Below are 24,411 nucleotides of genomic sequence, written 5' to 3'. Positions count from 1 at the left end.
TATATATATGCCTATGTATTATATATATATATATGTATGTATGTGTGTGTGTTACATTTGTTTTTGTTATCATGAATACTATATATTCTCAATATTCATTAAACAAATTGAAAGCATTAAAGTTTTTGCTGTGGGGATCCTAGGTTATACCAATATTTTGATGGCTATTTTGAAGTACTAGTATTGAGATGAGTTTCCTTGAAACTTGTTGCAATTAAATCCAAGAGTTATAAGGGAAAAAATGAGCTCAAACTATTAATAAAGGACTATGATAAACAATAATAGAACTACTTTGGGTGTACACAGGTTTTTGCTGGGGTTCTCTGATAAGCATAATATTTTAGAAAAGGCAGCATTACACACTGCTGTCTGGGTGTTATAGGGCAACTTAATTTGACTGAGTCTCTTGAGTTTCTTCACTATAAAATGACTAGGTGAACTCCCAGCTCCTTCCTTTTCAGCATTTTCTTGTGTTCTCTCTGGGGTGACGTGGAGAGGAAAACAGAGGTTGCTGGACTAGGGAGGAAATATACTTAGGGCATTGATTCTTAGAGGTTCTGTATTTCCTTAGTGCAACTGAGAAAACCTGATTTGTTCCTAACACATAAAGAAGAGCAGAGTGTGACATTGTAGAAAGAGCACTGAATTCAGAATCTGAAGACCCCAATTTATGTTTATACTCATGCTTGGCTGGGTAAGGGGAAGCAAGTCGTCTTAACTTTCTGAGCTTCAGATTCCTCATGAGCAGAAGAATATTGGTATTGGTATTACCTGCCTGCCTCTGGCAGTGTTTCATTAATCTTTAAGTTCCATTTTAATGTAAGTTATTATTGATTCCTAGATGGAGAAGAATAATAACTCCTCTTATTCATTTTCTCTTTGTTACTATTGCTTGGGCCTCAATGTCCATGTATATAAATTTCAAGGCATTTGGAAAACAATTCATTTATAAAGTCTCTAAATTAATAAGTTTGATAGGTTCAGTAGATTTAAAATAAAGAGAATTCTGCTCTCAACCTGGGCTAGCCACTGGAAGCTTTCAAATATTATGTGCAGACCTCATGCTTTGGCATGCGTCTTCATACTTTTGGTTATCTGGATGTACTTGCTTGGGAAGCAGTGGATTCCTCATTTCTCTAGTAGATAACAAGTTGAATCTGATTGACCCTCTATCAAAAATTATGCTTCAGGTAAGGATTTTATCACAAATGGATCTCCATACTCCCCACAAATTCTATGACTTTGGATCTTCTTTAATCCTTCTAAAATTAGAACTAAATATTGTGGAGCAGGAAATGCATGTGTAGTCAGAGACAACATTATGTTCTAAGAAGATAAGGTAGAATATATAACCTATATCAGGTTGCTTGCCATCTTGAGGAGGAAACAAGAGGGAGAAATTTAGAAATAAAATTTTATAAAAGTGAATGTTGAAAACTATCTTTACATGTAATTGGAAAAAAATAAAATACTATTAAGTGGGGAAGGGAGGAAGACAAGGTAGAGATAAAGAGGTGATCAGAGGGAAGACGAGAGGAAAATCATGTGTTCAGCCTTAGAACATGATTTTGGCATTTTAAATTCCTAAACAAGTTCTGGCTTTGTATTAATGTAAATGCATGTATATGTTTATCTTTGTTTTATAAAACAGATTGGTCAACATAGTGTTGTGATGACCAGTGCTCTGGGCCTTATACCCCAGTGCAAAATCATCTGTTGAAGAGCCTTAATTTCCCAGTAAATCACCACATTATGCGCCAAGGCTTTCAGTATGCTTACATAGTTATTTGAAGGCTTGGATCAATTCCAAGGGGGCCCTTCCTGCCTTTGGCATGTAGTGACAGTTTATTTCCTACAAAGCCTTTTCAGACAATGCCATTAATACCAAAGTGAATGGAAAGAAAAACACTGGGGATCAAAACCAGTTAGGTTATAAAGTCCTGCTCAGAAGAGTGGGTTATAGGCTTTTTAAATGACTGTTAAAAGAGAAAAAAAAATTCCCCCTTTCTTCTCCTTTCTCCGGTTTTTCTGTTTACCCTGTTGCTATGAAGAGTGTCAAGGACTTTCTTAGTAGCCAGAGGAGAGCTGGAAATTACATTCTCCTCATTTTTTTATGGTCTGGAGCAATACTTTAATTGGTGTTTCGGCAGTGTGTTGGATGGAGTATAAAGCCTCTAGTTTCAAGGGTGCATTCCTTTTTAGTGCAATATTTGTATGCATTATCTTCTAGTTCCGAATCTTTTTTGTGGCAGGCAGCTACAGTGCAAATAAAGTACACAGAAAAAGACAAACTAGACATTTAATAGCAACTAGGTAGAAACTTAGGTATATCCCTTATTCACAGAGGGGTCTTAATCACATTTCTGTAAGATGCTAGTTTGATTTTTTTTTTGGGGGGGAGGCAATTAAGGTTAAGGGACTTGCCCAGGGTCACACAGCTTGTAAGTGTTGAGTGAAGCTGCATTTGAACTCAGATCCTCCTGACTCCAGGGCCAGTGCTCTATCCACCTTGCCATCTAGCTGCCCTGTAGCATTCTGGTTTACAAAGTTTTTTCCTCACAACTACTCAGGGAGATATGAGGTAGGACAAGTTTTGCTATTTTACAACTGAGGAAACAGATTCTTGGAAGTGAAGTCTCCCATAGCTAGTTGTTGGTAGAACTAAAACTCAAACCTAATTCTTCTAGTCTCTTTCCAAGACCCAAGCTTGCTCAACTCTGCCAGTATTCTTTGTGACTTCATTTTATCAACAGTGAAGTGAAATTATAATACTTGAAAAAAAATGAGTTGGCATTCTTTTAGAGATAGGATAATCCAAAAACAGCACTAAATCTTTTCTGCCTTTTGAATGCTATCTGTAGCTATCTACATAAATGTATGATGAGAAAGAGAAGTGATGGGGTGGAAGGGTGTCCCCAAAATCACAGTGGAGTTTTAAGCTTTGATAGCTTTGGAACATTTTGTGTGTATGTGTGTGTGTGTGTGTGTGTGTGTGTGTGTGTACATATATATATATATATATATATATATATGTAAATAATCATAATAACTGCCAGCAACTTTGTGATAGGTATTATTTTCTCTATTTTGTACTTGAGAAAACCAAAAGACAGAGAAGTTAAGGGACTTGTCCATGATGTCAACATTCATTCTCTCTTTTAAATTTTTTTGTTCTTGTTGAGGCAGTTGGGGTTAAGTGACTTGCCCAGGATCATACAGCTAGGAAGTATTAAGTGTCTGAGGCCAGATTTGATCTCAGGTCCTCCTGACTTCAGGGCTGGTGCTTTATCCACTGTGCCACCTACCTGCCCCTAATTTTTATTTTTTTAATTACATGTAAACAACTTTTTTAAACATTTATTTTCTAAAATTGAATACCAAGTTCTTTTTACCTGCCCTTCTGCCTTTCCTGAGAAGGCAAGCAATTTGATATATCTTATATATGTTCAATCATGCAAAACATTTCCAAATTAGCTGTGTTGCAAAGAAAAACCAAGAATAATAATAAGTTTTTAAAAAGTATGCTTCAATCTTCATTCAAGCTTCACCCATTCTTTTTCAGGAAGTAGATAACAAATTTTTATCATAAGTCTTCAGAATTATCTTGGATTTTTGTATTGCTGAGAATAGCTAAGTCATTCACATTTGGTCATTGTACAAATTGCTATTATTTCATACAATATTCTTCTGGTTTCGTTCATATCACTTGCATTAGTTCATTAAGTTTCTAGGTTTTTTTGAAAGCATCTTGCTTATTATTTCTTACAGCATAATATTATCACAATATAATTTTATACCACAACTTATTCAATCATTCCCCAATTGCTGGGTATCCTCTCAGTTTTTTGCCATCATAAAAAAAAGCTGCTATAAATATTTTTGTATATATCGGTCCTTTTCTTTTTAAAAAAAATCTCATATCATGCTGTGCAAAAAAAATCAGATCAAAAGAGGGAAAAAAAAACATGAGAAAAAAAAACAAGCACACAAATAACAACAATAACAAAAATGGTGAAAATACTATGCTTTGATCCACATTCAATCTCCATATTTCTCTCCCTGGATGCACATTGCTCTTTCCATCACAAGTTTATTGGAATTGCCTTGAATCACCACATTGTTGAAAAGAGCCATGTATTTTTTACAGTCAAAGGTTCTGATAAAGGCCTCATTTCCAAAATATATAGAAAACTGACTCTAATTTATAAGAAATCAAGCCATTCTCCAATTGATAAATGGTCAAAGGATATGAACAGACAATTTTCAGATGATGAAATTGAAACTATTAACCACTCATATGAAAGAGTGTTCCAAATCACTATTGATCAGAGAAATGCAAATTAAGACAACTCTGAGATATCACTACATACCTGTCAGATTGGCTAGAATGACAGGGAAAGACAATGTGGAATGTTGGAGGGGATTTGGGAAAACTGGGATGGGACACTGATGCATTGTTGGTGGAATTGTGAACACATCCAACCATTCTGGAGAGCAATTTGGAACTATGCTCAAAAAGTTATCAAACTGTGCATACCCTTTGATCCAACAGTGTTTCTACTGGGCTTAGACCCCAAAGAGATACTAACGAAGGGAAAGGGATCCGTATGTGCCAAAATGTTTGTGGCAGCCCTGTTTGTAGTGGCTAGAAGCTGAAAAATGAATGGATGCCCATCAATTGGAGAATGGTTGAGTAAATTGTGGTATATGAATGTTATGGAATATTATTGTTCTGTAAGAAATGACCAGCAGGATGAATACAGAGAGGCTTGGAGAGACTTACATGAACTGATGCTAAGTGAAATGAGCAGAACCAGGAGATCATTATATACCTCAACAACGATACTGTTTGAGGATGTATTCTGATGGAAGTGGATCTCTTCGATAAAGAGAGCTAATTCAGTTTCAATTGATCAAGGACGGATAGAAGCAGCTACACTCAAAGAAAGAACACTGGGAAATGAATATAAACTGCTTGCATTTCTGTTTTTCTTCTCGGGTTATTTATACCTTCTGAATCCAATTCTCCCTGTGCAACAAGAGAACTGTTTGGTTCTGCACACATATATTGTATCTAGGATATACTGTAACCTATTTAACATATAAAGGCCTGCTTGCCATCTGGGGGAGGGGTTAGAGGGAGAGAGGGGAAAAATCGGAACAGAAGTGAGTGCAAGGGATAATTCTGTAAAAAAATTACCCTGGCATGGGTTCTGTCAATAAAAAATTTTTAAAAAAAGAAAAGAAAAGAAAAGAGCCATATCTATCACAGTTCAATCTAGCTTTTTAACAGAATGAATAAGAATGAAAGAGTAGAGTAAAAGATGTCTATGAGCAGCCAGGTGGCACAATAGATAGAGAGTGGGATCTGAAGCAGGAAGACTCCAACCTTATACATTTACCAGCTGTGTGATCGTGGATGAGTCACTTAACCCTATTTGCCTCAATTTCCTCATCTGTAAAATGAGCTGGAGAAGAAAATGGTGAACCACTCCAGGATCTTTGTCAAGAAAACTCCAAATGAGTGGGAAGATAATAAAATATTGTTTAAATTTTCAGTTCTATAATAGCAGAAATCATAACAGTCAAATTTAGACCACTTTACATGATTCTCACTTAATAGATTTCTTATTCTCTACTGTGTTTCCTTAAGGAGCCAAAACCATTTTTCAGACTTTAGTATATGAATCACAATCCTGGAATAGCCCAAATTAGAGACAAGCAGAACTCTGAAAGCTAAGGAACAGCTTACAGCATGACTTTATCAGCTCCAGGCATGTTTTATTAATACTTATTTCCTAATGAAGTCAAGATCAGGGCATTGAAATATAGGGGAGAAACCCATGGATTTCCCCATCGAACTCTTGTACCTTGTTAAATCCTATTATTATACATTCATCTTCTGAAGGATTTTGTAAAAAAGAACAATAGTCTGTTTTTCCTCCCAGGCCCTCAGGCCTTATAACAATAGCTCAGTTTTATTAATGCAATCCTTTGGGAATATGAGTGTTAAGGCTAGATCTGTTTCTTCTCTCAGATCATAATGATAGCTCACACTAGCTTCACTTTTACTTTAGGTCATAGTGATTATTCTTGCTTGTTTTGCTTCTCTGGGGGAAAAAACATTGTTAAGTATCCTGATGGAGGAGATGCATTAAAAAGAGGAAACTACTAAAAAATTGAAAGCTGACCTCACATAAATGTCTTAAGGTTTTCAAAATGTCCATGTGCAAAATGGTATGCCTTAGTTATCAGAGTACATTGGGCTGGAAAAGCTATTGTGCTGTTCAGAGAAGTAATGTAGTATAGTAGGAAATGCCCTGGATTTGGAATCAGAAGATTGCTTTTGCTATTTATAGCATATAGCATTGCTTTGGGCACAATACTATATTGAAGTTCTATGATTTAATTATTGTAGATTTGCCTATACATCTTAGATGATGATCTTTGTGAGTTTCTATGGCTGAAAATCTCATTCTAGTCTTTGAATTTAGCAGGGTTAGTCTTTGAGCAATAGATGTTCAGTCCATAGATAATACTTGAAGCCTTTCTTTTTTGATGTGAACCAGCAGACTTTGCATTCCACTGGTATGGTCTTTGAAAGCCAGAATTAGTTCCATGAAAGTCCTTTAATGGAAGAGAATATTAAAACTTTTTTGAGTCTTTTTTTATCATCTGTTAAATGGTAATAATACTTGTACCACCAAAGTGGCAGAGTTGTAAGGAAAGTGCCATGGAAATATAAATTCTTATTTATGCTTTTATTATAGGCAAGAGATAAATATTGACCAAAGTGAGCCATTTAGGAAAAAAGAATTCTCACAGTTGAAGTCAGCTTATGCAATAAGGAGCTTTAAGAAAGTCGGTTTTGGAGGGTACTTTTATTTCTCCTCTTGCTGGTATTTTGGGGAAGCAATTTAGTGCAGTGGAAAGAGTACTTGATTTGAATTTATAGGATCTGGGTTGGAAATGGCCCTCAATTTCTCCATCTGTAGAATTGACCTAGATGAGATATCTTCCAGCTGTTATCTGTTATTCCCTCTTAATTTGCAGCCTCTTTCAGAGACAAAAGAAGTTGGTTTATTTTTACCTGTAATTAAGCTAACCACACAATATCTTACCAACTTTGTTGATGTGGATTGGTTAGAGGAAACTTTGGGGACCACTGGCATTGAAGGCTGAAAACATGAGTTTGAAGAAAAAGATTATGCAACTGCTCACATGTATATAGCCTTTTTTGTTTAACAAGGATACTGCATATGTTATCCTTTGATTTTCATACAATTCCTGTAAGAGAAGTCTTAGAAATTATTATTTTTTCTTTTTTAGAAATGAGGCAGCTGGGGCTGCAGGAAGTTGAGTGACTGGACAAAGTCACACAAACCAACATGGCAGAACTGAGACTTAAACACAGAGTGTTCCAAAAGTCATAGAAGAGTTTTAAATTTTAATAGGGTTTCAGACTTTCCAACCAGTTGTTCTTTCAAATACAGCGTGCTGCTTTTCTGTGCCATAGTTCTTTCTTGATACTTTGGCTTTTTCTGTTTGTAATTAAGTGGTCATTTGTGTGTCTCTGACTGGAAGGTCAGTGTCTTTGTGCAACTCTAGAACCCTGTGTATCCTTTCTTTGATGGCTCTCAGTTCTTCACAGACATGATGCAAAAGGTAGATTGTGTTTTTTTTCCATAGCATATCTGTCTTGTTCTCTGCTGACATTCAGGGGACCCACTTCACATTCGTTGGTACTGTATTTCTTCAGATTTTTAGTTTTTAGAAAAAGACAAGGCAGTGATTGTACTTGATCTCCAAGTACATTGAAATTGGATCTAAAGGACACTTAGTCTTTGTTTTCCCAAATTTGGGCCTGAACCTAAGCAGAATAGGAAATGTTTCCTAATATAACCACCTTCTACCAGCAGGACTGACATAATTTAGTCATAAGTCTAGTAATATATTTTAGAGATATTGATGTTGCAGAAAATCTAAATAAAGGACTTTTCCATTTCTCCAGTGGCTTTTAAAAGAGGAGCTAGAAATATAGACACAGGGCTAAATATTGTTGTTTAATTTATGATTATGTACAAAGCATAAAACTTTTTTATAGTTTTTTTTAAAAGTTCAAGTATGAGTATTTTTTAAAATTAATCTGCTCCTGCTATTATTCCCTCCTACTCAATTAAACAATTAAAACAAACAAACCCCTAAATCATATCCTCCAGTACCTATTTACAAGAAAACAATTTCTTATATTAGCCATATCTTTAAATATATGTCTCTTTATGGATTTTACTGCACAAGAAGAATCAGACTTTGAAATAAGGTAAAATTAACCTGAGAAAGAAATCAAAAAATGCAAGTAGATAAAAACAGAGGGATTGGAAATGCTGTGTAGTGGTTCACTCTCATTTTTTCGCTGGGTATAGCTGGTTCTATTCATTATTGAAAAAATGGAACTGATTTGGTTCATCTCATTGTTCAAGAGAGCCACGTCCATCAGAATTGATCATCATATAGTATTGTTGTTGAAGTATATAATGATTTCCTGGTCCTGCTCATTTCACTCAGCATCAGTTCATGTAAGTCTCTCCAGGCCTTTCTGAAATCTTCCTGCTGGTCATTTCTTACAGAACAATAATATTCCATAACATTTATATACCACAATTTATTCAACCATTCTCCAGTTGATGGGCATCCATTCAATTTCCAGTTCCTAGCCACTACAAAAAGGGCTGCCATAAACATTTTTACACATACAGGTCCCTTTCCCTTCTTTAAGATCTCTTTGGGATATAAGCCCAGTAGTAACATTGCTGGATCAAATGGTATGCACAGTTTGATAACTTGCTCTCCAAATTGCTCTTCAGAATGGCTGGATGTGTTCACAATTCCACCAACAATGCTTCAGTGTCCCAGTTTTCCCACATCCCCTCCAACATTCCACATTATCTTTTCCTGTCATCCTACCCAATCTGAGAGGTGTGTAGTGGTATCTCAGAGTTGTATTCATTTGCATAACTTGGAGCATCTTTTCATATGGCTAGAGATAGTTTCAATTTCTTCATCTGAAAATTGTCTGTTCATATCCTTTGACCATTTATCAATTGGAGAATGGCTTGATTTCTTATAAATTAGAGTCAATTCTCTATATATTTTGGAAACGAGGCCTTTATCAGAACCTTTGAGTGTAAAAATGTTTTCCCAGTTTATTGTTTCCCTTCTAATCTTGTCTGCATTAGTTTTGTTTGTACAAAAGCTTTTTAATTTGATATAATCAAAATTTTCTATTTTGTGATCAATAATGATCTCTAGTTCTTCTTTGGTCACAAATTCCTTTCTCCTCCACATATCTGAGAGGTAAACTATACTATGTTCTTCTAATTTATTTATAATCTCATTCTTTATGCCTAGATCATAAACCCATTTTGACCATATCTTGGTATATGGTGTTAAATGTGGGTCAATGCTTAATTTCTGCCATAATAATTTCCAATTTTCCCAGCAGTTTTTGTCAAACAGTGAATTATTATCCAAAAGCTAGGGTTTGGGGGTTTGTCAAACACTAGATTATTAAAGTTATTGACTAGTTTGTCCTGTGAACCTAACCTATCCCACTGATTAATGAGTCTATTTCTTAACCAATACCAAATGGTTTTGTTGATCACTGCTTTATAATATAGTTTTAGATCTGGTACAGCTAGGCCACCTTCTTTTGATTTTTCTTTCATTAGTTCCCTTGAAAGTCTTGACCTTTTGTTCTTCCAGGTGAATTTTGTTTTTATTTTTTCTAGATCATTAAATAGTTTCTTGGTTATCTGATTGGTATAGCACTAAATAAATAGATTATTTTAGGTAGTATTGTCATCTTTAATATATTTGCTCGACCTATCTAAGAGCACTTAATATTTTTCCAGTTGGTTAGAGCTGACTTTATTTGTGTGGAAAGTGTTTTATAGTTTTGCTCATATAGTTCCTGACTTTCCCTTGGCAGATAAGATTCCCAAATATTTTATACTATCCACAGTTACTTTAAATGGAATTTCTCTTTGTATCTCTAACTGTTGGATTTTGTTAGTGATATATAAAAATGCTGATGATTTATGTGGTTTTATTTTGTATCCTGCAACTTTCATTAGCAGTATTCTTAAAAGAATATTGTTAGCTTTCTTTCTTCTTCTTTTTTTAAAGTTCTGAATGTCTCCTAAGTAGAAACATACTAGGCCATCTTGGAAATTTGGAAAACATACAGGCCATCTTGCAGCAGTTACGTTCAAGAAATAGAGCTCACCCTAGGCAATGGTTGTCAATCAATTGTAATATAACCAGATTAGTGCCAAAAAAGTCAGCAGAAATGATTAAGAGCATGGAAAATGATATGATATCTACCAATGGCATTGAAATCTAAATGGAGTAGGTTCATCATGGTAATTTCCAATGATGCCAACTGTCTTTATTCTTTCATTTTCTCTTTTTCTTCTACTCTTCTGCAGAGTTGATGTTTAGTAGAGAGAGCACTGGGAAAGCTGATTGAGCACCATGCTTGGAATCAAAAAGACCTGAGTTTAAATCCTACCTCAGGACACTTAATTGTGTGACCCTGAGCAAGGCACTGAATTCTGTTTGCCTATTTCCTTATCTGTAAAATGAACTAGACTAGGAAATGGCAAATCACTCCAATATCTTTGTCAAGAAAACCCTAAATGAGATTATAGAGAGTCAAACACAACTGAACAACTCCTCCTTCCCCCCCAAAAAAAGTACACTGAGATAGGAATTCAATTAACAAGGATTTCTCCTGCTCTAATATAAATATGAAATTATCTTTATACAATTCCTACTACTAGTGTCCTGTCTCCATTGTGTGTAGCTAAAAAGACTATTAGGGACAGTCAAAATGGCCCTTCAATATCCAGGATCAATCTGTGGAATTAGAGATGGCTTATTTCTCAATGAATCACTTGTAAAGTGAATACAAAGTCCAAACCAGCAGAAACTTTTCATTTTTTCTTATTTAACTTCTAACAATTAGACATATGCAGAAGTAGAATGGCCTATACAAAGTAATGGATTCCTTCTTACAGGATATTTTTCATGAAAGGATGGGAAGACCACATTTTGAGATTTTTCTTAGAGTAAGGCTTGGCACTATGGTTCTATCCAACTCCAAGATTCTCAGATTTTTTAACCTCAATTTTTCCCCCTGCTCCTTTTGTCCCTGTTGTACAATGGCTTTCCAAGGTTATGGTATGATTTGGAAGAAACTTGGATTTATCTGTGTATTTTATTGGTTCTATGTAACTACAACTAAAAGGTATAGGAAATGGGCCTCTCCTGAATGCATTGACCAATTCTGGATACATTAAACCACTTCCCATTCTCCTTTAGTCTTAGATGCTCTCAGACATTCTGCCTCACTTGTTATTATAATTTATATAGTTGTGCACATTCTTTGTCTGAATTCAAGCTCCACTGTCTTGGTAACCATTTTACTGCTCTTTACAATTCATTTGTGGTTTTACTTTTAGGTTCATTTTCTGACTATCTTAAAGTTTCATTCATACTATCTTCTTGTAGCCATTTCTGTTAACATTCTCCTTGCAGGTGGTTAATATAACTCATGTGTTAAATTTGTAAGACAAAGGAGCATATTTTGCTTCCTTGTTTCATTTCTCTACATTTCCTAAAAATAACAAATATTAAAATAATATATTCAGAATATGAAACTTGTCAGGTAAATTATACATCCGATTGAGGGGCCTCTATCTCTCCCCTGGAACTTAGGCTAATTTTTTGCTCAGGTCTTTTCTACTTTCAGCTTTTGGCCTGTTTTTGAGCCTTATCCTATGCATGACACATTCTTTCCCTACTTTAGTAACTATTGACTCTTCACCTTTAAATATTTGAAGGGCTGTAATATGAAGGAGGAATTGGAAGAGGGGTTTTTCTTTGTGGTCTCAGACGAAACTAGGAGCATTAGCTCAAAGCTTTAAACATAAATTTAGGCTTAATGTAAGAATACATTTCCTAACAATTTAGCTACCCCAAAGTAGCATAGAGCTTTCTTTCACTGAAGGTCTTTCAATAGAATTTGGGTGATTACTCGTCAGATAAGTTGTAAAGCAAAGCTTCTTAAACTGTGGGGTCATGACCCCATATGGAGTCACATCACTGAGTATGGGAGTCACGAAATTATGATTTATTATCAGTAAATGTTTGATTTGTATACTGATTTTATATGCCTATATGCCTGGGGTTGTGTAAAATTTTCTTGGGCAAAAAGAGGTTGCAAGTGGAAAAAGTTTAAGAAGCCCTTGTATAAAGGGGATTTTTTGAGTGGGGATCCACATGATGACCATTGAGGTCCTTCTGACTCAGATTCTATACAGAATAGATGCTGAAGTTATGATTAGTGTCGCAAAACTCAGGCTCTGATGAGCTGTTGAAAGAAAGCCCAATAACTGAATTTATTCTTTTGTGTGAAATGTGTTCATTTTGCTCATTGATCTCCAGGGATAGTAATGATTAAAGATTCTTACAGTAGATTTTTTTCAGCATTGTTACTGAATTGTAGATCCCAAGGCTAGAAAGAAAGAATGTGAGTGATTCCTATTATATGCTTTCTCCATTTTCTAAGGAATAACAGCTTTCGTCCTGTGGTTTTTCTATGGTATAGGAAAAGTTTAATATCCACTTTCATGTTTCTTCTGACAAGCAGGAGCAGGTTGAATGAGAAACAGAATACCCGAGTTGGGATTTGATTTGTAAAATAAGTGGGTCTCTGCAATGTACTAAACATGTAAAAGGAAATCTCTTGTCAAAAACCATTTATGAAAATCCTACTAAAAGGGCCAGACAACCTATGGGCAGTTTGAGGCAATAGGACACAGGTTTCACAAACAACTTATTGTAACATTTGATTTTCTGCAGCCTCTGTACCACTGGTGTGGTACGATTACACATCAATAATTGGCTGGAAGTGAGTTTCTGCCTGCCTCATAAAATCCATTATGTCGCAACAAATTTTATACCTCCTGAAGCCATTGAAAAGAGCCTGAAAGCTATCCGGTAAGTACATCTTATTTTCCAAGGGGCTTGTGCTCCCCCTTCTCTCCTGCAATTCCTAGATCATTGTTGTCCTTTCCAAATTGCTCTGTGCCCCCAGTCTAAATATTTTGCTAATCACATTACTTCTGAAAGCTATTGGGTCCACAGGCCAGGTGCCTATTTCCTGCTTCAGAAATGGGTTTCTGCCAAGTATCATAGTTGAAATATGATAAGCTTTTATTTTAGACAAGGCAATGTCCAGAAATGGCTGAAATGCCCTTCCCTTTGCTTCATCCCTGATGCATTCAGGATGGGTTTAGATATTTCTCTGTGATCTTAGCCTGAGGCCTAGTGACCATTTGTTTTTTCTCAAAAAGGTGACATTTCAGGGATGTGAGCTGAATTCATTGCAAGTCTGATTTAGTCATTATGGACTGCCTTCTTTGCTATTTCTGATTGGCTTCTTCATCAAACTTATAAATTTCTATCAAAGAAATAGGTTATAAAAACTTACTTCTTTTGGTTCCTCAGAAAACCAAAGAGTTGGTGTAGTACCTTAAAAAGGATGCTTGTCTTATTGCCAGGACTGCTGCTCCTTACACCTCCTATGTCTGTGACTATTGACAAGTCAGTTTAACCCTCTAGGCCATTTCACCTGTAAAATGTATATGATAATTCTTGTGAAAGAAGTTCTAAGCCAACAGTGAAGTTCAATGGCAATGTACATTATTATCCTTCTCTTTCCTTAAATAAGTTTCCTTGCTCCTAAAAACCTCTTCAAATTAGGCTTAGTTTAGTTTTTGTTTGTCATAAGGAAAACTCTCCTCTTGGAGCATTTACATTTCAGAAATTTTCAAAGTGCTTTCCTCATACCATATAGTTATATTTATCCCTATTTTACAGAACTCAAACCCAGGTCTTTGATTTTAAGTCTAGTATCTCTCCCCTAATTGTAAGGGGAGAACTGTATTCTCCAATAGTATTTTTTAGCTGATTTTAGAAGTACGTCTTATCTCCTTTTTACCATTTTTCCTGACACAAGATCTGATTGAAATCCCTCTGTTTATTCCCTGAAGTTTTTTAATACTCCTTAACATTTGCAGTTTGGACTTAGCATTGTTCACTAAGGCACAGGTGTCAAACACAGGCCTATGGGCTGTTGTAGCCCTGAATATAGCTCAGATCAGTTTGAAAGATAATTGACTAATTTTTAATAAAAGAAATAAAAATGCAAACATAAATAATGCGACATTTTAAAATGAAATCAATATGCAGCCTATAGGGATTCTTATGTATGGATTAGCAGCTTGAATTTGAAATCAACATACTAGAGTACAGGCAGTGAAGCTGCCAAGTTCAAATTTGCTTCCGAATGTTCCCTCTTGTAGTCCCCTGTATAGTCTGTGCAGGGTGCATGCTGAAGGAGGACTTGCCCCATTGCTACTCATTGCTTTGTCTGTTACTGGAATGATTTCAGTTAACATGCAGGTTTCTTTAATGGCAGACCTTACCATGCCTTACTGCTGCTCAATGATGAGAAGTCCCTACTCAATGAACTCCCATTAGACTGTTCCCCTGCCCTCGTGAGAGTGATTAAGACCACCTCTGCTGTGAAGAATCTGCAGCAACTTGCTCAGGATGCTGATCTGGCATTGCTGCAGGTATGTGTGAGAGAGGCAACATCCAATGACCAACTGGGGAAACTACTATATTGTTATGGGTGGGAGCAGGAATGTAAAAGGTGAAAGGATTAGAATAAGATTATTTGGAATGGATGCCCATCAATTGGAGAATGGCTGGGTAAATTGTGGTATATGAATGTTATGGAATATTATTGTTCTGTAAGAAATGACTAGCAGGATGAATACAGAGAGGACTGGCCAGACTTACATGAACTGATGCTAAGTGAAATGAGCAGAACCAGGAGATCATTATACACTTCGACAACGATATTGTATGAGGACATATTTTGATGGAAGTGGATTTCTTTGACAAAGAGACCTGAGTTTCAATTGATAAATGACGGACAAAAGCAGCTACACCCAAAGAAAGAACACTGGGAAATGAATGTGAACTATCTGCATTTTTGTTTTTCTTCCCGGGTTATTTATACCTTCTGAATCCAATTCTCCCTATGCAACAAGAGAACTGTTCGGTTCTACAAACATATATTGTATCTAGGATATACTGCAACATATCCAACATATAAAGGACTGCTTGCCATCTAGGGGAGGGGGTGGAGGGAGGGAGGGAAAAAAAATCGGAACAGAAACGAGTGTCAATATAAATTTATTATTAAATAAAAATTAAAAAAAAATAAAAAATAAAAAAAAAGAATAAGATTATTTGGTAGTAGATTAGAAGAGAGATTTGAAGACTGAGAAACCCTGCTAAACTGTTCCCCTGCCCTAGTGAGAGTGACTAAGATCACCTTTGCTGTGAATAATCTGTAGCAGCTTACTCAGACTTACTGAAGGTCTGTATGAGCAAAGTAACGTCTGCTGAAAAGGCTCCATTAATTAGTTTTGTAACTTCATAATATGTCATGGCAACTGAGGGATGAGGAATACTGGACTCCTTTCCTAGGAACATTTTATTTCAGTCCTTTTGACCAGTTTTTAAAGTTAAAGATGCTTCTGCTACATGCTTTTGAGACTACTCTTCTGAAAAGTTCTGTTAGTAGATTTTTCCAAAGTTTTCCTTGGCTGCTGTCTCCAGCTTCTCCTCACGTAAGTCAGACACTCTTGGACCACCCTGAGCAATCTTTTTCCCAGCTGGGCTTTTACATATATGGGACAGATGCATTTATTTATCTATTTATTTGTTTGTTTGTTTATTGATTGATTTTCTGGATGGTTCTCATTTCTCATAGAATCCTAAAATGTCAAAGCTGGAAGAGATCTTTGAGATTACTAGTCCAACTCCCTTTTATCAATGAAGGAACCAAAGCCCCGAGAAAAGTGAATGGCCCAGCATGATGCAAATAATTAGTAGGAGAGCTGGGACAACGTTTCCACAGTGCTGTTTCATGCTGTTTGCATTAGGACATCTGCCTTCCATTTCACAGGTTGCCCAGTTCTGGGCTTGGAGTTAAGAAGATCTGAGTTCCATTCCTATCTTAGATACTTGCTAACTGTGTCACCTTAAGTAAGTCATTTTACCTCAGTTTGCCTCAGCTTCCGTAACCATAAAATAAAGATAATAGCAGTACCTGCCTTTCAAGATTGTTGTGAAATCAAGTAACAGTGATTGGCACAAGTGGTTGCTATATAAATGCTTATTTCTTCAGTTTCCTCATCTGAAAAATGAGGACAATAATAGTACCTACTTCCCAGGATTATTATAAGGATTAAGTATTTTTAATCCTTTACAAATTTTACATTTGTTAATGTTAATGACAACTTGATATCTTGTGAGTACAGTTAACATTCTACTTTTGGATAATTTTTTATTGTTGCTTTGAGTGTGGTTACATTGTAAATAGTTGTGTTTTTGAACAAACCTGATATAAAATCCTCTCTACTACTTATGTTAGGAATGCATCATTTTCCTTTTCAGATTGATCTTCTAGTGGCTGTGGCTCCTAACACTTACCTTCATTTTTCTACTTGATATATTTTCCATCAAAAACGGTTGCAACTACTAATGGAACTTAAGCAGTCTAGGAAATGTCTGTTTAAAGATGTGCTCCAGTGAATCTGTTTGTAATGTCAATAGGCTCTCCAAAATATTCTGATGCGATTTTTAAATGTTTTCTCTTAGTCTTAAAAAAAAAAAAAAAGCAGGATAACATGTTTGATGCTCTGGAAACATCAGATCATCTGGGAAATTTTGTGAACTTTCATAAATTTTGATTAGGATCCTGAAAAAGGATAGATGGCTTTAAGGCAGTCACTTGAGGCAGGAAGCAGCACCTGAACCAGTAGTGTCCCAGTACTTCCCAGTGTCCAGTTTTGATTGTGCTCATATACATGTTGGAAAAGAAGGTTAATTAATGCTTAGCAAGATACAAAACTGACTTTATATATTTAACCACTTCATGGAGAGGAAATGGACTGGTGTGGTTTTGGGGAGATAAGCCCAAAGAATTCTGAAAGTAGAGTTTAGTTTCTGGAGCACAATGGTATGGTGGAAAGAGCACAGGACTTGGAAAAAAGAGAGGTCTGCAGCCAGCCCCTGCTTCTGGCCCAGATGAATTATAACCATGGCTATGTCATTTGACCTCTGCCTCAGTTTCCTCATCTGAAGAGCAGGGAATAATACTTGTATTGTCTAATTTACAGGGCTCTTATAAGAATATAATGAGATCATATGTGTGCATAATTTGTGTATTATAATGTGATCATGGGGACATTAATATCTTTGAGCCTTTGTTTCTTTTTGTTGTTGTTGTTAAAATTGGAGATAATAAATCTGGAAGTACTCCAGAAATGTAAGTCATTTGCCAGGCTGATTAAAGTAATGCTCCTGGGCTTGGAAGTTAGCAGTCAGATTATATTTAAGGCATTTCATTCTACCTCCTGGTGCTTTCAAGTTAAAAACACACACAAAAAAGAATTTGCTTTCAGTGAATATGAGGAAGGAAAGAGAGAATGTCTTTTAAAGTTTGAGTCCCATTAGAGAAGGAGTTTTGTAATTGCCAAATGGCAATTTAAAATTTAAAGTAATTATTGATATATTTTGCTTTTACATTAATTTTTAAAATTTTTTCATTCAAATCACTTTGTTCAGTTTGAATCAAAGAATCTCAGAATTGGAATGAAGTTAAGAAATCATCAAGTCCTGTGCATACCTGAATCAGGAATCACCCCCTGTCAGATCCCCAGATATCTTCATTTTACCTTCACTGCATGTTTTCAGTAATGGAGAACTTGCTTCCTTAATGCAACCCATTCCATTTCTGGATAGTTTTAATTATTAGAAAGTTATTTCTTATAATGAGCACAAATCTGCCTCCATGTAACTTCCCATTATTAGTCCTGATTCTGCTCTCTGGAGCTAATTGGAATCAATTTAATTCCTCATCATATGACAGTCCTTCAGAATGTTAAATCTAATTTTCTGTATGCGCTACCTTTTCATTGCCATTCCTTAGTACCTTCCTTACTTTGGGAGTCATTCTTTCCAGATTTAGTAAGTTGGGTTTATGTATGTCTCAGAAGGAGGACTACCTAAAGTAATATAGTTTACATAGAATATTAAGGGTAGTAGACTGATTAATGATATATCACCATTGACATCACCATAATCAAAACTAGGGTGAGACAAAGTTAGGGAGGGCCATATATGTTAGGAGTTTCAACTTTATCCCATATGTAAGGGATAGCCACTGAAGGATTTTGAGTGACAGAGAAGCATAACAAGAGTTGCTTTAAGAAGATGAATTTAATCATGTTTGAAAGATGGATAGAGCCTGAGTATTTATGAGATTGGTGGTGCCACTGTGAAGAAATAGAAAATTTGGAAAAAACTGATTTGAGAAAGAGGAGGAGTTGTTTTGAAGATAAGTGAGATCAAATGAAGGCTTTCTTATAGGATACAAATGTATTTTCTACTACTTCTCTCTACCCTTACTGCCCCCAGCCCCAACCCCATCTCATCAGTGCATTTATATATGGACCATTACAGCTGCAGGATAATCACAGACTTTCTCTCAACTGAAATCTCTCAGAAACTTGTGTCCTTTTGCTTCCTGGAGTTAGTGGAATTAACTTTTTCACTTTATTTGTGTGCTCACACAGATGAAAGTAATTGCATGAGTCATTATGGTTAAGGAGGAAACCAGAATCTGATCACTAAAAACATTAGAACTTATGAAATGCCCTTGTGGAACAGACTCATGATCCGTCCACTACAGTGTAATGTCTAATCTCTGGACCATCCAGAGACAATTTGATCAGATCTTCACTCTTTTGTGTACTGTGAACCCCTCTAGCAGCCTGGTCAAGCTCATGGGGCCTTTTCTCAGAATTATTTTCAAACGCATAAAATAAAATACATAGGATTACAAAGAAAACCAAAATCTATTAAAAATAAAAAAGTAATTTTTTTTCCATCTAAGTTCATAGACCATCTGAATTCTATTCATGGACTCCAGGTAAAGAATATGTGGTTTATATAGTTAGATATGATCTCAGCTTATCTAGATTCCCTTAATTATTATTGATCTGTTAGCCATCGTTTAGTTAATTCCAGCTTTTTGGAAAGAATTGTCTATGAGTTAAAGACCATGTCTTACTCATCTTTGTTTCTCCCATATCACTTAGACCCATTTCTGGACATAATGTGTTTATTAAATGAATTTTATTACAGAATAGCATTGTACTGGACTCATGGTAAATGTTTAAATAATTGTTGATTGGCATTTTCAGCTTTTGAAACAAGAAGTCATTTATCTTTTAATGGGACTGTTTATATGTATTTACATATATATGTTATATGTATATTTTTACTCACAAACATATATAAGAATTTGTCAACCTATATGCCTGAGTGTATGGGGGTGTTTTATGTGTATCTAAGTATGTTTATCTGCATTTGTGGTATGTGTATGGGGGTTATATGTGTTCATGGAAGGGTTGTATGGAAATAGTGTTTAGATACAGCAAGGTTATTTGGTGATATAGGCATGGAAGGTGATTGTATGGAGGATGGGATGTTTGTGAGGCATGAGAATAATGGGAGATTTGGGGAAAGGGGCCAAAATGAGTAGTAGGATAGGTTTGAGGTATAATTGGAGGATAATATGTTGGGGGCCTGGGCATCTCTGTGGATGTGATTGTATCTGTGACCCATCTATAATGTCTGTATATAAGCATAAACAAAGTAATTAAGAAAGTAAAAAGACAAAAAAATCATTCATAAAACTGTTTTTCAAATTTGATTATGTATGGTTGTGTGTATGTTGGGATTCTGATTATGAATGGCAAAGTTGGTGCTCAAACCTGCTCTGTAGTTAAGGAATTCTCTTAAGTCATAGGGGTCCCCAGGAGGTATGTTGGGAGCATGGGGGTACAGAAGTGGCAAACCTGAAAAATATATTGGGGTTCTAGGACTCTCCCTGTGCAGACTACCAAATGTTGGGGTCATGGGTGGTTTCCAATGTTCCCAAATGTTTCAGGCTGATGTTGCATGGTGTCTTAAAAGAATTTGTAGGCTTAGACCATCTCCAAATCAAGAGGCAAAAATTTTGTTATTTTGCCATTCACTGGCAGGCTAAATTCCAAAAAGCATTTAACAAAGAAGCAGGATACCAGTAGGATCTTTTACAGGAGAAAATAACCTTAGGAGACATCTATAATTTGGTCTGGTTGTCTGTACTGTGAGGTCCTGATAATTTTGTTAATGCGAGGAATTGACAAGAAATTCAACAAGGGCTTGCTGCAACAAAGGCGAAGTTAAATTCAACAAAAGCCTCCTGTCAGCACCCCTCTCTGTGGCCCACCTAGCTACCTAGGATGTGGAGTCTTTTGCTGGGTTGTTATTAACCCCATCAGGTCTGGCTAGTTTTCCCCTTTGATCTGTACTACTGCTTGCTCTGGTGCTAATGTTCATTTTTCTGTAGTTCTCTTTTTTAATACCAGCATTGCCAGTAAATAAATACTGATTGCCATCTTGGTTCTCTGGGAATTCTAAGCCCTCATAAATGGCTCCTTTACCCAGGGCATATGTTCCAAACTGACCTCTGGTATTTTTGTTTCTTGTGAATTAAGATATTTATCTACTTTACCGACTGAGAGGAAATATACAACTTTTGAAAGGGAACAGAAGTTAGAGAACTTCAGATTGTCAACTCTCTCATTTGAGATTTTGTTGAGTTAGGTTCTGTGCTCAATGGCCAGGTTGATTGCCTTCAGGGTTTGGTATAATGTCTTCCTTAAAGCTTTTCCATGAATGATATTAAAATGTGTAGACTGCACTCTCACCCCTACCATTAATACTCTTTTTTTCTGTGTTAAGATCCAAGTCATGTAGTCTAGGATGTTCAAATGGTGTGCTCAGCTTTCTTCAATGTATCTATAGTTAAGATATGCTCCTAGTAAGAAACTTGTCTTAAAGTATAGCACTATTATTTTCACTAAGAATGTGATGATTAATGAATTGCTAGTGATTGGCACTAAGTGATGGCAACTTTGTGTATGTGTGTGTGTATAGAAAGAGAAGCAGAAAAAGAAACAGACAGAGAGTAAGTGCCTGATCAGGAATTTGAAATTTCTTCAACAGTAATCCTCCTTTGAAACCTCCTAATAGTATAGTGGGTTAGAGTTCTCAAAAGGCTGTGGCAACAGGGCACATGCTTTGTCAGATTCCACCAAACTGAGCAAAAGCTTGTCAGTCGACAATCATCTGGGAGACCCAGCTTAGCTAGGTTTGGAGGGGCTTATTGTCAAATGGTTAGTCACAAAGTGATGAATTTTTCACCCACAACAACTCATGAAGACCATCTGCTAAGGTATGGAAGTCTTCATCACTGGAAGGAGTTGCCTATACCAATGAAATCTTGGCTCATTGGGAATATTGAAAAAGATAGCTAGCAACTTTTAGTTATCCTTTTAAATATGCTCAACCTGTTCGGGGATGCATTTCAGAGGGCATAAATTGAAATATGATAGCTTACAGGCATGCAAATGTAAGACGAAGAAGAGAATGGATATGTAAAGAAAAGCTTGGGAATTGTAGTTTGAAGTAAATTAGAGGTCCTCCCTATTTTTTGTCTATTTAAAGTAAGGATCTTTTTCTGATAAAAATAAGAAGTACAACTTCCCCTGGTTTCCCCTTATAAACTTGGACATGCCCAGAATTGCAGCTATAAAAGCGATTTCCCACAGGAAAGTGATCTTTGGTGGCTTGGGCTTTCTTTAATTTGTTCATTCTAATTCCCTGTATGGGGCTTCCTTTTGGATAAATAAGTACCACAGGGGAGAGTAAGAATGCATAAATAACTTACTTTGCTTTCAGTAGATGTAAGACTAAGACTGAGCCCTCTTTTTTGGCTGCATGAGAAGAAAACTTGAATGGAAGTTATAGGGAGGTAAATTTCAGTCTATCATGAAGAGGTATTCCCTAAAAATGAGACCCATTCAATAACAGAACAATGTTTCCTTATAAAAAAGTGATTTCTTCTTTGCTGGAGGTATTTAAACTGAGGCCAAATAATCCATCCACTTGTTAGGTGGTGGCAGGAGTGCTAATCTTGAAATGAGAAGATCTGAAGTAAAATCCCAGCTCTGCCCTTACTGGTGACCTCAAGCAAGTGACCTTACATTTTTGAAACTTAGTTTCTTTATAAGTCACCTGGAGATATTTGAACTGCCTACAGGAAAAAATCAATTTATTCCATCAAAAAGATCAAATTTTAACAATTATTATTTTTTTTTTGTAATCCTGATGTGCTATACCAGTGGGGCATTATGGAACTGCAGCCACATGGTGACAATCCATGCCCTGGATGGGAGTTTTGTCTCTCAAATGACTATCATATTTTGAATCATGTAAAACCTCGTATCATTTGCCAGTTGTTTTTCTAGGATAAGGATTCCCAATCTTACTGTCTTCCCAGTCTTGAACTGTCTTCAAAGACACACTTCCCACAAAAAAACCAGAAATCCTCTCAAAAGAAAAATAATTTAACAGATTTTTTTTTCTTAAAATTAAACATGCTTTATGATATTTCTAACTAACAACTATCATGTGTCAAAACTCCCAAATGCTGGCAAGTACTTGTGTGTACTGTTAAACCTACTCTGTCCTGAGTAAAGTTAAAATGTTAACTCAGATGAGGCCTGACACTGCCTTTGTATGGAACCTGAATCCCCATGAAATGCCACATGGCCCTTGACTCCCACCATTGCGCTGTAGCCGTGGTGACAAATGACCTGTCATAAGGAAGCCAGCCCTTTCTCTCAGAAGAGGCCAGGATAGCAGGGACCTCTGATTGAAAAAACATGACCCTCTTTAAAAATAGGAGTGTGTCGAACTACACAGGAAATGAATATAAAACAACAGATTTCAGGTTCATCTGTTTAAGTTAGGGGGAGGTTCTGTTTGTATGCATAATTTTTGCCCATTGGGACCTGGTAGGAAAATTGGAAATGTAAAAATTGGTATTGAAGAGGGGACCAGTACAAAATAGGAAACAACTCTTGAAAACACATTATTTCATTTGAAACTGATTCATTCTTACCTTATTCTTATTCTTATTCAGTTCTTAAGAGAACTGTGATAATAACCCCCTGAGGAAGCAGAGATGATCTCCTATTCTCTTGGAATAATAGCTGACACCTCTTACCCAGAATGAAACCCAAATTGCAGTTTGCTTATTTTTCCTGTTTCCCTTACCTCCTGTGTCTCTGCAGGTTTTCCAGCTTGCTGCTCACTTGGTATACTGGGGCAAGGCCATCATCATCTACCCATTGTGTGAGAACAACGTCTACATGCTGTCTCCTAATGCCAGTGTGTGCCTGTGAGTAGGAAATGGCTGAATGACAATTACCAGATTGAATCACACCATGGGGGAAATCATTTGGTCAAAAGTGAAGGCATTGGCCACCTCACCACCTTTTTTTAAACAGCAGTTAAAAAAGATAGTGGTCAGAAAAAGCAATAAGGCACTTGTATTCTCCTTACTACTTCCTTTCTATAGTAGCGTTTAGTCATTATTGTTGTTCAGTCATTTCTCAGTCCTGTCTGACTCTTTGTAACCCCATTTGGGGTTTTCTTGGCAGAGATGCTGGAATGCTTTGCCATTTCTTTCTCCAACTCATTTTACAGATGAGGATGTTGAGGCAAACAGGGTTAAGTAGCTTGCCCAAGGTCACCCAGTTACTTAAGTGTCTAAGGTCAGATTTGAACTCAGGAAGATGAGTCTTCCTAACTTGAGACTTAACCACTTTATCTACCACTTGGTACCTCATTGTATAGGAAGTAAATCCTTGTGTGGTCTAGACTCCTGACATCAGACAGAGGCCATGATCTTAAGATCAGGTTTTGTAGCTAGAATTGTACTCCTGATGTTGTCTTGGACTTGAAGTCTCCTAGTTCCTCTAATGTACAAAAGCCAGCTATTTGCTTCTGCAGCTTCTGCAGAGTATGGATAGAGTTTCGAATGAAAGAAATGAGGGTGAATTTGGAGAGAATAAGCATTTTAGTAAGCAACTACTTTATGTCAGAAGCTTTAAAAAATCTGATTTGATCCACACAACAGTCCTCAGAGATAGTTGCTATTAATGTTATCCCTATTTTACAGTGGAAGGAACTGAGGTCCAGATTGGTTAAGCGATCTACTCAGAATCACATAGTAAGTGTTTGAGTCTGAATTTGAACTCAGGTCCTTCTGACTCCAGATCCAGGGCTCTGTTCACAACACCAATG

General features: G+C 36.3%; 1 protein-coding gene across 2 annotated transcripts in view; it reads left to right on the top strand.

Annotated features, from left to right (window-relative positions):
* NPRL3 (NPR3 like, GATOR1 complex subunit) overlaps nucleotides 1–24,411 on the top strand; it is a 92,089-nt gene that overhangs the window by 32,315 nt on the left and 35,363 nt on the right. For both annotated transcript variants that reach the window (XM_051968526.1, XM_051968520.1), the window contains exons 7-9: nucleotides 12,925–13,062; nucleotides 14,546–14,702; nucleotides 23,397–23,503. In XM_051968526.1, the coding sequence (XP_051824486.1) occupies nucleotides 12,925–13,062; nucleotides 14,546–14,702; nucleotides 23,397–23,503 (402 nt within the window). The remainder of the gene's footprint in view (nucleotides 1–12,924; nucleotides 13,063–14,545; nucleotides 14,703–23,396; nucleotides 23,504–24,411) is intronic.

The sequence above is a fragment of the Antechinus flavipes genome, chromosome 1, assembly GCF_016432865.1.
Source record: "Antechinus flavipes isolate AdamAnt ecotype Samford, QLD, Australia chromosome 1, AdamAnt_v2, whole genome shotgun sequence".
Lineage (NCBI taxonomy): Eukaryota > Metazoa > Chordata > Mammalia > Dasyuromorphia > Dasyuridae > Antechinus > Antechinus flavipes.
This window is presented reverse-complemented; position numbering and strand designations above follow the sequence as displayed.